This window comes from Elgaria multicarinata, chromosome 12, assembly GCF_023053635.1.
Source record: "Elgaria multicarinata webbii isolate HBS135686 ecotype San Diego chromosome 12, rElgMul1.1.pri, whole genome shotgun sequence".
NCBI classification, from domain to species: domain Eukaryota; kingdom Metazoa; phylum Chordata; class Lepidosauria; order Squamata; family Anguidae; genus Elgaria; species Elgaria multicarinata.
In genome coordinates, this window is record NC_086182.1 from 13,476,497 (window position 1) to 13,490,089 (window position 13,593).

At 45.8% G+C, this 13,593-nt stretch overlaps 1 protein-coding gene across 2 annotated transcripts in view; it reads left to right on the forward strand.

The window, feature by feature from the left end:
- Positions 1–8,695: 8,695 nt before the first annotated feature.
- Positions 8,696–13,593, forward strand: part of PPP2R2A (protein phosphatase 2 regulatory subunit Balpha) — a 90,387-nt gene continuing 85,489 nt past the window's right edge. For both annotated transcript variants that reach the window (XM_063139243.1, XM_063139244.1), the window contains exons 1-2: positions 8,696–8,909; positions 11,501–11,578. In XM_063139243.1, coding sequence (XP_062995313.1) covers positions 8,903–8,909; positions 11,501–11,578 — 85 coding nt within the window. In that variant the 5' untranslated portion in view covers positions 8,696–8,902. The remainder of the gene's footprint in view (positions 8,910–11,500; positions 11,579–13,593) is intronic.

A 13,593-nucleotide genomic window follows, 5' to 3' on the forward strand; every position in this document is an offset into this window, starting at 1 on the left:
CATCACCACATATATGGTAAAAAGTAATAATAATAGTCAAGAATTGGGCCCCCAAATGCAGTTTGGGGCTAAAGGTGAATCTCAGGTCTGAAAGGTTGAAGCCTGCTGTCTGAGTTCATTAACTGTATGACAGATAATGAATGACTAATTCATCAAATTGCCACAAACTTACATATAGGGAATGTAATTTGTTTTTAGGTGATCAGCAGACATAAGCGTGGAAGAGGCATTCCATCCCAGGTGAGAGAATGCCTCTTCTGTCATCCACTATTTGTGTAAGTCAGAGAACTTCTTTCATCCCAAGGGCCAAATTCAATTTTGGAGAAGCCAAATTCTAGTGCAAGGTGGGGCCAAAAGCCACATGGGGAAGGACCAGAGACAAAAGGATTGGGGGCCAAAAGGAAAAAAAAATATCCACACATTTGAAAGCTCTAACTGCCAGTAGTTAAGCCTTAGGAGAGGCAATGGAGAAAAAAACTTCACGAAAGATGGGAAACCACTGAATGATTGGCAGTCATGGGGAAGTGGGTGGGGCTAAGAAAAGGGGGCATGGTCATCTAGAAACAGTATCACTACCACTTCCACCACCACACACACACATAGGGAGGGGCCCCAGCTCACTGTGATGGAACACCTGCTTTGCATGCAGAAGGTCTCAGGTTCAATCCCTGGCTTCTCCAGGTACCAATGGTAAAGCTCCTGCATGAAACCCTGGAAAGCTGCTGCCGCTCAGTGTCAACAGTACTGGGCTATATGTACAAAGGGTGTGACTCAGTATAAGGCAGCTTCCTATAGGGGGGAAAAAACAGTCAAGAAAGGCCCCCAGAATGCAATTTTGGTCTAAATGTGGATCCCAGGACAGAAAAACTTTGGTATAAATGCTTGTGTCTAAAACAGTATTTGTAAAAGTGCCTTTCTTGCTTAATTGGTATTAGTTGATATCTTCTTCTTTTTACAGCATAACCCTCTGCATGCCTACTCAGAAGTAAGCCCTGCGGAGTTCAATAGGGCTTATTCTCTGGTAAGTATATAGAAGATAGCAACCTAAACCCTGCAGCCCTGGCAAAAAGGTTGTGCTACGCGCTCATAATGTTGTGTCTGCCAAATGTTGTGTTCTACAACTTCAACCACCTCTGATCATTGGCCATGTTTGCTGAGGCAGATGGGAGTTGTAGTCCAAAAGAACTCATGGGCACAGCGTTTGGGAAGTCTGGGTTAGAACAACAATAATAATAGTTTTATTTGTTACCTGCCACTCCCTCCGGATACAACACAAATGCAAACATCATATAACTGATTAAAACATTTAAAACTAATATGTTATTAAAAGCAGCACATTATTAAAAGCCAAATTTAAAATTCAACTGGGTAGGCCTGCCAGAAAAGATCAATCTTTATGGCTTTCTTAAATTCCGGAAGACTCCCGGCAAGCCGTTCCACAAAATGGGAGCGGCAGAATAATGAGAAATAAGCACCGGATGATAGGAAGGGTCCCTATTTTTATATTCGTCAATGTGCGTTCCACTGTCAGCTGCATATTGAATTGGTACCTAAAATAGCAGCTTACCTACTTCTGTTTATTCGGCTGGTGCAGCATGAGTCTCTGCCTGACATGGGAACCTGAGTTCACAACTGTATTATTGTACAATGAAATTCTGAGTGCCTTAGCTTGAAGATACCAAGAGCTACAAAAATGTGAACATGAAAATCAGCTTTCGGCGATTTACAGAAATCTCTGTTTTGAAGCAAATGTCCAAAAATTCCCCCATAGGTCTCAGTGTTGACTACTATTTCTTCACTACTGGAAGTACAGGATCTCATGCCAAATCTGCACTAAAATGTCATTCATTCCCAACAGTGTGCTTTCAGTTCACTTTCTTCAAAAGAAGGGCTGCACAAAACAAGCAATAAAGAGACAAAGGTATATACAATAGTCAATTTAGCCCTGTCCAATACTCTAACCAAACCTTCCCAAACCTGGTTCTCTCCAGAGGTGAAAGACTAGAAACCCTATCATTTATTTATTATATATTTTTTATTTATTTATTGCATTTCTATTAGGGGTGTGCACGGACCCCCGATCCGCTTCTCTTCCAGATCTGCAATTTGTGGATCGGGCCACTTCACTTTGCCCCGCTCCGTCTATAGTCCGCTCCGCTCCGCTGCGGAGCTCCAGATCCGAGCTCCGCTTTTCCCCCCATAGGCTTGCATTGAAATCCAAAAAAGTCTACAATTTTTTTTCTGTTAAAGTTAGAAACCTCAAGTTTGGCACCATGACACCTCATGGACGTATACACACGCATGCCAAGACTCAAGCCAATCCAAGCAAATCCCATCATCCCCTGATTTTTGGCGGGGCTTTAATCTCTAACCCACCACCCATAACCCCAATTCACACCCCTTTTCAAGTTAGAAACCTCAAACTCAGCACCATGATAGATTATCCATGGATACACATGCATGCGAAGACTCAAGCCAATCCCATCATCCCCTGATTTTTGGGGAATTTATGAAAATCGGACACCCCATTTTCAGACATGGACTGTTCTCCGACATTTTGAAAGATAAAAAAAATTGAAGCAGGCACCCTCACAGATGCCATCTAGATCCACATTCATGCCAAGTTTCAAGCAAATCCCATCATCCCCTGATTTTTGGCGGGGCTTAAACCTTTTAACTCACCCCAAATCAAGTCCCATGCTACAACTACGTCAATTTGCACATTAGAAACCTCAAACTCGGCACCATGATAGATTATCCATGGATACACATGCATGCCAAGACTCAAGCCAATCCCATCATCCCCTGATTTTTGGGGAATTTATGAAAATCGGACACCTCAGTATCTCAGGGATTTAAAGCTGCAGACAGCTCAGTGGGGCCATTTCAAAGGAAATCCCAACATGCCATGAATTGGGGAGTAGAGATAAACCTATATGAATCTTCTTCCACACTTGAAAAATTGATTTGGAACTTCCAAAAGTCTAAGTGAGCGCAGGAAGGACTTATCCCCTGAGTCAAAGCAAGACACACACAAACCATCCCTGCGAGGAGGGCAGGGGAGGAGGGAGGGAAGGCAGGCAGGCAGCAGACATTTCTGGGGGCATAAGGAAGTGAGCCAAGGATAGTTTCAAAGCCAGTAATGCAAACCATCCCTGTGAGGTGGGAGCAGCACAGAGAGATGCCTTTTCTTTTGCATCCCATAACTAGGAGGCTAGGAGGATAAGAGTAAAGCTTTGTGATCCTTGCTTCAGAGTTGATTGACTGCACTGTGATCACAGCCATTACTAAACAACAAAATAATGTTAATAGCAGTACTAATTAATATTAATAGCAACAACAACAACAAGGAGTTGAACCACAATGAAAGCCTGCCTGACTTCACTGAAGAGGAAAAGCCAGGAGAACTTGGGCTATGGGGTATAAATAATATAAAATGGAATAAATAAATAAATAAAGGAGGGGTGGACTTAAAAGCAGCAGTGTTGCTGAATAAACAACAAGAAGAATTTTTTAAAAAGTCTATATCTGTCTTTTACCAGTAAGAGGGAAATGGACGTGCCCAGGGGGAGGAGGAAATAATGCCAATTTGACTGTCCCTGTCTAGGGACCACTCTTTAAGAAGCAAACTTACACTTCAACTCATGATAGGCATTGCTTCTCCACTGGTTACTCTTTGGAGGGCTCTGATGACCCTCCAAGGAGTGCACTGGGCACGTCCACATGCCCTAGGGGAGCTCATCCCCTTGCACCACATCTATTCAGTTGTTCACCAAGGTTAGGGTGGGTAGCAGTGCTGTGCTTCCTATCTGTTATTTATTTGCTTAGTATACGATTTCAGGTTGTGTTTGTGCATTTGGTGGGGCTACTGTTTTAAAAAACACTGGGAAAAGTCCGTTCAGACTAAGAAAGAGAAGTTCCCAGTATCCCAAGTATCCCGTTTTGCCTATCCCCTCCTCCAACTTTGGGATCATGTGATCATGACTGGGAGTTGACTCTGCCCCATAGCACTTCAAAAAGGTAACTCCCGGTTTTTTTTACCTGATTTTTAAAAAAATTCTAGCAAGCGAACCGCACCACGCAGAAAGCTGAGAGTAGGCTCAAAATGACCCCCAGCCACGACTCTCTAAGCACAAGAAGTTTCAGAAAGACAGCTTTAAAAACAACACAGTTATCCCCTATTCTTTTCCGCAATGCAATCCTATGGGCGAAATTTTCCAAAATGGTGATCGGATCGCGCCGCGAAAAGAGAAGCGCTCCGCCTATGGGCGCTTCTCTTCGCCGTGCTTCTAGGGGTCCGCGCTCCGCTTCTGATTCGCTTCTGATTCTCCGATTCTAATCGGAGCGGAGCACATGCCTAATTTCTATACCACCCAATAGCCGAAGCTCTCTGGTCAGTTTACAAAAATTAAAACCATTCAAAGTATAAAACAGCAGTATAAAAACATGATATAGAATACAATATAAAAGCACAACCAGGATAAAATCAGCAGCAGTGCAGAAATACAAATTTAAAATACAAATTTAAAACAGCAAAGTTAAAATTAATTGATAGACTGTTAAAATACTGAGAGAATAAAAAGGTCTTCACCTGGCATCTGAAAGAATATAGTGTAGGTGCCAGGCGAACCTCCCTAGGGAGCTCATTCCATAGCCAGGATGCCACAGCAGAGAAGGCCCTCCTCCTGGTAGCCACTTGCCTCCCTTCCAGCTAGCATGCAATGCAGTGGTTAGAGTGTTGAACCAGACTTGAGAAATCGGGGTTGTAGTCCCCACTCAACCATGCAACTCACTAGGGAACTTTAGGCCAGACACAGACTCTCAGCCTAAGTTACCTCACAGGGTTGTTGCATGGATAAAATGGAGAGGCAGAGGACCATGTAAGCTGCCATTGATTCCTTGCACTGGGCAACTCTGGGCTAATCACAGGCTCTCAGGCTAAGCTATGTTGTAGGGTTGGTTTGAGGGTAAAATGGAGAAATCGAGGAGGACAACCATGTAAGCCAACTTTGATTCCTTGCAAGAAGAAAGCAGATGGGATATAAATAATAAAATGAAACACATCTGGAAAGCCCCAGGTTGTAGGAGGTGTTTCTAAACACTGGCTCTTTAGAAAGGATTCATTTTCAGACCTAGCAGGGTCTAGGAGCACAAGCCCAAGTGAGGCAAGGAGGAGGCTGGGAATGGAATCGGAGCTGTACAAAGAAGGTACTTTGTTGCAGAAAGTATGCAAGGAGGAAGAGGAAGTTTATATAAGGGCACAGAAAAGCAGCCACCAATCAAGTGAGGATGGGCGGAGGAAGGCAGAGGGGCATTTTCTGATAGTTCTTGCGATCTGTGGCTTCCTAGCAGTGTTTGTACATCAAGGGGAATTTTCCCCTCCAATGGAAGGGAAATGGGATTTTCCCCCACCTCCAAAAGGGAAGATTGCTCAGGAGATAAAACTGTAATTAGTAGCTCAACGTTGCCAGCTTCCAAAATAGCTGTGCCTTTTCTGTATCTAAAGATTTGTTCCAAAATATATTCTGGGTGGGTTTTGTTTGTTTTTTCAAACATTAACAAATTCTTCCATTGTTAGGACTTTTAAAAAAATAAATCCAAGGATTTCTATGTGTTTGTACAAATTCACTGCCTTTGTATGTCCATGGAGCAGCCCACAAAGGGGGAGATGAGCATCAAAGGAATGTTGATGCTACATACAATCCACAGGCATTAAGGTTTAAGCAGTTACACACACACTGGTTCCACCCAAAGGCACAGAATTTGGCACTGGATAGAAGACCAGTGGCCTGAGAAACTCTGCTTTTATTTTTGTTTTTAATCAAGTTTTTAGTCCTACGGCCAAAGCAAAATCCTAATTTTATCCTGCCCCCTCTCATGGAACCAGTTCTGGGTCATGTTAAGAAAATTGTGGGCTTTTAAGGCTACTGCCCAGATAGCCTGGTATTGCTCAGACGCTGGTAAATGAACCCCCTCCCCCTCCCCCAAATAAGCACAAACTGCTAGCTGCACAATGTCGCATGACTCTGATTTTCTCCTTCCGCACCAGCAATTTATAGAAGCTGAATGTGCTCTCATATTCTAGGCTGTAGAGCAGTGCTGATGGGAAGCTGCAAGAATGCCACTCTGCCTGACAAGCTGCCCTCATCAAGCCTCTGGGCCAGATGACACCTGGTTTTTTACCTATCATCTTGAAAACATGCTTCATTATTCCATTCTGGGGGGAAATAGGAAAATTACACACTGTTATTTTAAGAGTTAATGTAAGAATAGAAGAAGAGCAACATCCTGTGCGGCACAGTGGTCAACCAGATGCCTCCGGGAAGCCCACAGGCAGGGCGTGGAGGCAAAAGCCGAGTCCCTTTGCTGCTCCCCAGAAACTAGCATTCAGTGTATTATCCCTAGACATGAAAAATCCACCATGCTGTCACCACTTCATAACAACGTAAGAAGAGCTGTGCTGGATCCGAGCAAAGATCTTTCTACTCCAGTAACCTGCTTCCATGGTAAATAATCAAATACTCCCAGAAAACACACATGCAGGGCATGGAATCACCAGCCATTTCCAACAATTGGTCTTCAGAGAAGCCAGGTTGTTTGATTTTGCTATAATTTGCAATAGTTTGCTTGTAGACCTGTCCACTGTGACTAGGTCAAATCGTTCTTCACAGCCATCTCAGCTGGCCTTCCAGCACCTAATACCTGCTGGCTGGGGATGATGGGAGTCCAAGCCAAATCCCGATGTGGCTGCAAGTTGGCGGCTGTGTCTTATAAACTACGCCACTGCGCAGTCACTACAGGCTTAATAGAGTGTATACACACACAGAGAGACCTGTGCCCTCCAGATGTGTTGGAGTACAGCTCTCATAATTCTCAGCCAGCATGGCCATTGGAAGGCACCAGGTTAGAAAAGACTGAATAAGTAATGTCACCTGAGGACAGGAAGGAGATGAGAGAGAGAGAATGAATGAATGAATCAGAAGAGCTTAATGAATGGAAATAAGCAAGGATGGAAGGAAATCATCTTCATCCTTGGTGTTTACAGCACATTTCCAAAGTTCAAATTACTGCACATACATTAACCCAATAAACCTCATCACAACATGAAACCGTGTAACTAAGCCTCATTATCCCCTTATTTCAGATGGGAGGATCGTGGCTGAGAAAGCAGTTTGCCCAAGGCCACTTTCAAGAGTAAGCCTTTACATCTTTACTTAGAAGTAATTTCCTTGTATTAGTAAGGCTTACTTCTAGGCAAGGGCACGCGGGATAGTGCAGTGGTTCAAGTATTGGACTAGGGCAGGGAACCCCAATTCAAATCAGCCACGAGGCTCACGCGATGGTCTTGGAACAGTCACTATCTCTCAGCCTGGCCTACCTTACAAAGTTGTTGTGATGATACAATGGAGGGTGGGGGGAGAAATAGAACTATGCGTTCAAGTCCAACACAACTGGAGGGGCCCAGAGTGGGGAGGCTGCTCTAAAAAGAGTGTGAGAGAGAAGTAGGTGGCCCTAAATTATTTGTCATCAGTTGGCCAGTCACATTCTCCATCCTGTCCACATGGCTTATCAGCTTTGGAAGAACGAGAATTTCACGTGCACTTTCGGCCTCCTTATGGAGGACGTGGCATTAAGGATTGTGACCTTAAAAGCCTTCACACACAATTTCCCCTGCTTGTTGGTGCTTGAAAATTGTATGGCCTTTACCTCTCTCTCTGGGCCTGTTCAGACAACACGCTGAGCCATGGTTAGGCCTCTACCCCTTTTGCAGCAAACGGTGAGCGAGCTTGTTTAAATCGCAGTTATGTGGCCACCATGGTTAGGAATAGTTCACACAACACACAAAGTCATGGTTCACATGACACATTAAGCCATAATGTTTAGCTCAAAATACTTAACCATCGTGGCTTAGCGTGTTGTCTGAACAGCGTGGGTATGCTATGTGGGAGACTTGTGTGAGAGAAAAGTATTGGGCAGACCATGTATTTGGTAAGAACAGTATTCCCCAACCGGCTGCCCTCCAGATATTTGAGATTATAAATTCCAGCATTCCCGACCATGGGACATACTGACTTGCAATGATGGGAACTGTAGTCCAACACCTTTGGAGGGCCATATGGTTGCTCCCTTAAGCTTTCTGTTTGGATATTTCTCTCTTGCACCTGGGTTGCCTTATTCAGAAATAAGCAAAAGTTCAGCTCCAGCCAAGGGAAGCCCACTCCAAAAAAAGCAAATAAATCCAAATCAAAATTATTTATATATCAAGAAATAAGCAAAAAAACAACAACCTCCAGCCACAGCAAATCCAAGCAAAGCATCTCTCTATCAAAAAATCAGCACCAAGAGAAACATATATACCAATTACAAAATCCCAAGCGTGCGCTTCCCTCTTGATGCAACGGCGAAAGTGCAAGAGACAGGCCAGTGGCGGCCAGTTGCAAGGGGGCAGAGCTCCCCCACCCCACCCCCGGGCTGCATCCGTTTCCGTAGGGCTGGGGCGCGCGAGCACCTGGAGCTGTCCGGGAGCCGGAGTCACGCGCGAGCACCCCCACCGCACGCCAATCCCGGCGCTCCTTTTCTCCCGGGCCCCGCCCCGCCGTCCTCCCCCTCGAACCCACTCGCCCCTCCCTCTTCCCCACCCTCCCTCGCCTCCGCCGGTGACGTCACGCTCGGCTCAGCCGGCGCCATTTTGAAAGTGGAACCCGACCGGGGGGGGGGCTGGGTAAGGAGAGGAAGCCAAGAGCCGGGGAAGCCCTGTTAAGCGGAGCCGGCCTTACCCGCCCCCCCCCGGACGGGATCCGCTGCCATCCTCCCTCCACGTTCTGTTTTAGCTCGGTACGGGGGTAGTCCTGGGAAGCTGAGAGGCCGCTTCAACCCGCCCGGCCACCATTGGGAGCCCAACATGGCAGGTAAGGGGGCGAAAGACCCTCTCTCCTCGGGGACGGGCGCCGCTTCGCTGGAGCCTCGCAGGTGGCAGAGGCAGTGAGGGGGTGGCCTGGCCTCGCCTCGCCTCTGTGCGGGCTTGCAGAGCCGGGCTGCTGCTGCTGCTGCTCCTCAGAGCCCTGTGCAAGCTGACCCTATGGGGAGTGGGATTGGTTTCTTTTCCTCTTCCCTTTCCTCCCTGCGCTTATTTCCTTTCGCAAATCTGCTCCACTTCTCTTTCTCCTTCTCCATTGCTATGATTGCATCCTGCACTCCTTGCATTTCCCCGCCACCGTGCGTCCTCTTGGGTTTCCTTCTTTCGCCTTTTCAGACATACACATTCTCGCCCATCCTCCCTCCCTCCCTCCCGACCCATCCCTTTCCTACTTTGGACCATCGAACCTTTTCTAGGTAGAAATCCCCCCCCCCCCAAAGAGGCAGGCGCGTCCGGATTTCTGAAGGCGAGGCAGAAGTTGAGAGGGGAGAGAGAGGATTTCAAGGCAAGGGTGGACCGCAGGGCGGTAGGTTTCTAAGCAGGGTTGCGGGTGGCGTGTAAGAATCTCGTCCATTTCCTTCTGTTGTGTCGCCTGGGTTTGTGTGTGTGTGTGTGTGTGTTTTCTGCAGGTCGGGGCTTACTTCTGCGTTTGGAAGTCCGGCTTCGGGGACAGGAATTAGGGCCGGGGGGGGGGGGGGCGTGCTTCTTTGCAAGGCAGTTGGCAACGTGCAATTGGTTCGGGGTTGACCTGAGGCGCACTTGGCCCTAACCTGCGTGCAAAAGCGAGGGACATATTCGCGTGTTTCCCGGTTGTGCGTATGTGTCGGGAGGAGACTAGCCTGGGTTTGCTCCATGCGGGCATTGTATGAAGCATGCGCTTCCTGGTTTTATTCTGGCGAGAGAGGCTCCGTGTTGGAGCTGGCTAGAGCTTGCATTTTGGAGCACGGTCTAAAGTCTGAAGAAATGCATCTCCTTGCGTAGGATACGTGCCTTCCCTCCCTCCCACGCCACTCCCCCGTTTCTTTTCTGGAATGTGTTCCCTCACCCACACCCTGCAACATTTAATTGCTTTGTGTTTGTTCGAGCAGCAAGGGAGGCTGCATTTAGATCTGTGCTATCTCGCAATGCACTCTACGGCTTCCGTTCCACCCTCTAATTCTTCTTCTTTTTTTTTATCATGAATGGAAGCAAAGCTTTGAATGTAGCAAGTTATATGGGTGGGGGGAAACGATGCCCAAGCTTTTCGTGGGATGAGTTGTCATTTTCTGCATATGTCCTTTAAAAACACACCACAACCCAGACCTGTAGTTGAGAGAGATGATTGCTTAGAGGTGCAACCTGGTTGTAGGCCTTATCTGCTAAGATGTACTCAAAATCTGTATATTCACGTTGCTCAACATCCTTTCTATTTTCCACTTGGTGCCCAGATATGGTAAAATGATTCTGTACAAAGTAACAAAGGGGGATGAAAATAGAATCTTTGTGGATTGTTTCCACTTTCCTGTGCTTTGACTGGTGTGTGTGTGTGTGTGTGTGTGTGTGTGTTTGCAGCATTCATTCTTCTCCCGCCTTGGAACTTTTCCTTAAAGTTACTCAGCCTCAGAGGGAAAACTGTCTTCCTCCCGCCCTCTCTATCCTTTGCCAACATGCAAGTGTTGCACAGCTCTTCGAGAGAGGTTTGTTTTTTTGAATCAAGGGAAAGCTCCATTTTGACACCATCTTTCAGGAGTTAAGGGCAGTTCGCTCTTTCTTCAGTCTCTCTCTTCCTGTATGAACCCAACCCAATGACTTGCTCCGAATGACATGCCGGAGAAATGGGTGGTGTGTTTTGTACAAGTTTTGGTGGCAAGGTTCAAATGATTCACCGTCTTCCGCTGAGGCAGTAATGTTCCTGAAATTTTCTCTACGATCCATCTTTTACGGTAGTTTAAACCTTACTCATAACATAACAACTCATCCTGTTCTGGCTACAGGGTGGTGGTCTTTCTGCTGCTGCTATTTTTTTTTTTTAATGAAACTTTGACTGTTTCTTACATGCATGCAAAACTCTTTGGTTAAGCTTTCTGTAGATTGATTTGTTAGAATCATCTAATTTATTATTAACTTCTAAGTAGCAACAATGCTGGAAAAATTAACTTAGTGAATTTTCTCTGTAAGAAGGCATTTTGCTTGGAAGTCTGGAAGGTGCCAGTGGCATGTTGATTCTCTCCCCCCCCCCCCTTAACTGTTGTGTTATTTCCAAACTTACTAGCTATGAGGTTATGAGAGCAGTCAACAGTTTGTAGAGAATGTGTAAGTGATTCTGTGCTCAGGAGAGAGTTTCGGGGATCTGGGTTCATCTTTACTGACAAAAGAGTGGGGTGTGTGGCAGAATAGACCAGTTTGTGATTGGGTTTCTGTGTACTTCCATCTGCTTTAGAAACATTTGGCTCTTGTGGGCGTGGAGGGTGCTGCCTTCACAGCACTACTTAACTATCCATGCCAACGATCACTGTTTACTAGAGTGGAATGCTAACACAGTGCAGCCAAGTTTAATAGGCAGGGCGTGGGTCTACTTTTATTTAACTTCTGTTTTGTTTCTAGGAGCCGGAGGTGGCGGGAATGACATTCAGTGGTGTTTTTCTCAGGTGAAAGGGGCTGTGGATGACGATGTAGCTGAAGGTAAGAACATGCTCTGAACTGACTATTAGTATTGCTAATGGCAGCATGGTAGTAATACCATAGCTAGATGAAATATCTTTCTCATTCCTGATTGCTGTACCTAAGCAGCAAATCCTGAAAGTTTACTGGGGCTTAAGACTTAAGTAGGATGCAAGTCCATTGACACCTGTACAGGTCTGGTAGCTGTCTTTTTCCAGGGAATGCTTGGCCCCTAGAATGCAACTTTAATGCACTCAGGCTTAAGGTATAAGTAGGATGCAAGTCCATTGACACCTGTACAGGCCTGGTAGTTGTCTGTATCCAGGGAATGCTTGGCCCCTAGAATGCCACTTTAATGCAGTTAAACTTTGTTCACATACACACAGGGTGATGTTGATGTTTTCAGTTGAGATTATGCAGTGTCTTCTCTCCTTTCACCAGCACAGTGGGACTAAGGCAGCCTTCCCCAACGTAGTACCCTCCAGGTATTTTGGGCTTCAGTACCCAGCCAGCATGGCCAATGGTCAGGATTGATGGGAATTGTAGTCCGAAATATCTGGAGAACACTAGATTGGGGAAGGCTAGTTTAAGGGTATTGAATTATGTGGCATTTAGGCTAGTTGTAATTCAGTGGCTGTGTGAAATTGACCTGTTTTGCTTGGTATAGTTGTTGGAATCCAAAATCTGAAGGATTGAACTTGATTTTGTGTGTGCGCTTCATTTTGCTGAGCTTGTGTGTCCAAGTGATACAGCATTACAAATATCCAATTAGCTCTGAGTTGTATGAGAAATGCAACAGTGGGTACTGTAGAAGTGCAACAATTGGTAGGAATAACGTATCTGGTTGTGGGCTTTGGAGTGTTCTGCGGCTTTCACAACTTGCAATCTCGCTTGCAGTCTTCAGATTTGTTGAATAAACTTGGTCTAATCTTAGGCTCTATCTGCTAGAATAAGGTTGGGCAGCCTGTGCCGTCCCAAAACCCCTCCCCCAACCAAGAATTCCTTCAGAACCTGGAGACTTTCTAATGGGAATTGTAGGCCAAAAAGCAGAAGTGATACAAGATCACATGAACGCCACTTGCCCAAACTTTGATTTGTGGGTTTTTTGTTTTTTGTTTAAGGGCAGGGCGTTCCTGAGGAAGGAGGTATTCCCCCCAAATGTTGGGCAAATGGCATGAAATAAACTGGCACTTACATCTTGTATCATATTTATTTGTTTGTTTTGGCTACTTCTATTGCCTTCCAGTTGTTGGCAAAATATTTGAAGGGCTGCAAGTTGCCAACCCCTGGACTAAGAGCCGGTGTGGCCTAGTGGTTAGAGTGTTGGACTGGGGATTGGGAGATCCAGAATCTAGTCCCCACTCAGCCATGGAAGCTTACTGGGTGATTTTGGCCAGTCAGATTCTTAGCCTGACCTACCTCGCAGGGTTGTTGTTGTTGTGAGGATAAAACAGAGAGGAGGAGGATTATGTATACTGCCTTGGGTTCCTTAAGGAGGAAAAAAGGCAGTATATAAATGTAACAAATAAGATAAATGATGGCACAAATTTCTGAAGTAGCTGAATAAGTTACCTACTTCTAGAGGGCAATCTCTCCTGCAGCCACTTCCCTTTGTTACTTTGAGGATGCAAGTTGAAGTTGCACATGAGGAATGGCATGGGAATGCTGCAGAAAATGGCATTCCTACACTGTGTTCCCCTTTTGCCCTGCAATATGTAGAAACACTTAACCTATCAAGACATAACATTTTTCTATGTTTTGCAGAACAGGAGAATTCGACGGGGCAGTGCCATTTTCAGCACTGCTTTGTATGGTTCTCTGGCTCCATTAGCACCAGCCGCCCATGTGGAGTGGGTGGCAGTGGTGAAATGCACAATGCGATGCCATCAGAGCATTGTTTGTATGTGGGGTGGTTGTGGTGGTGGAAATGTCCCTGCCTATTACAGGAGAGAGGGGAACAGCTTGAAACAGGGTTGTAATTTTCAAGGACATCTCTGCCTGTAATGCATAGTTCCGCCCTCAGCGCTACATCACTC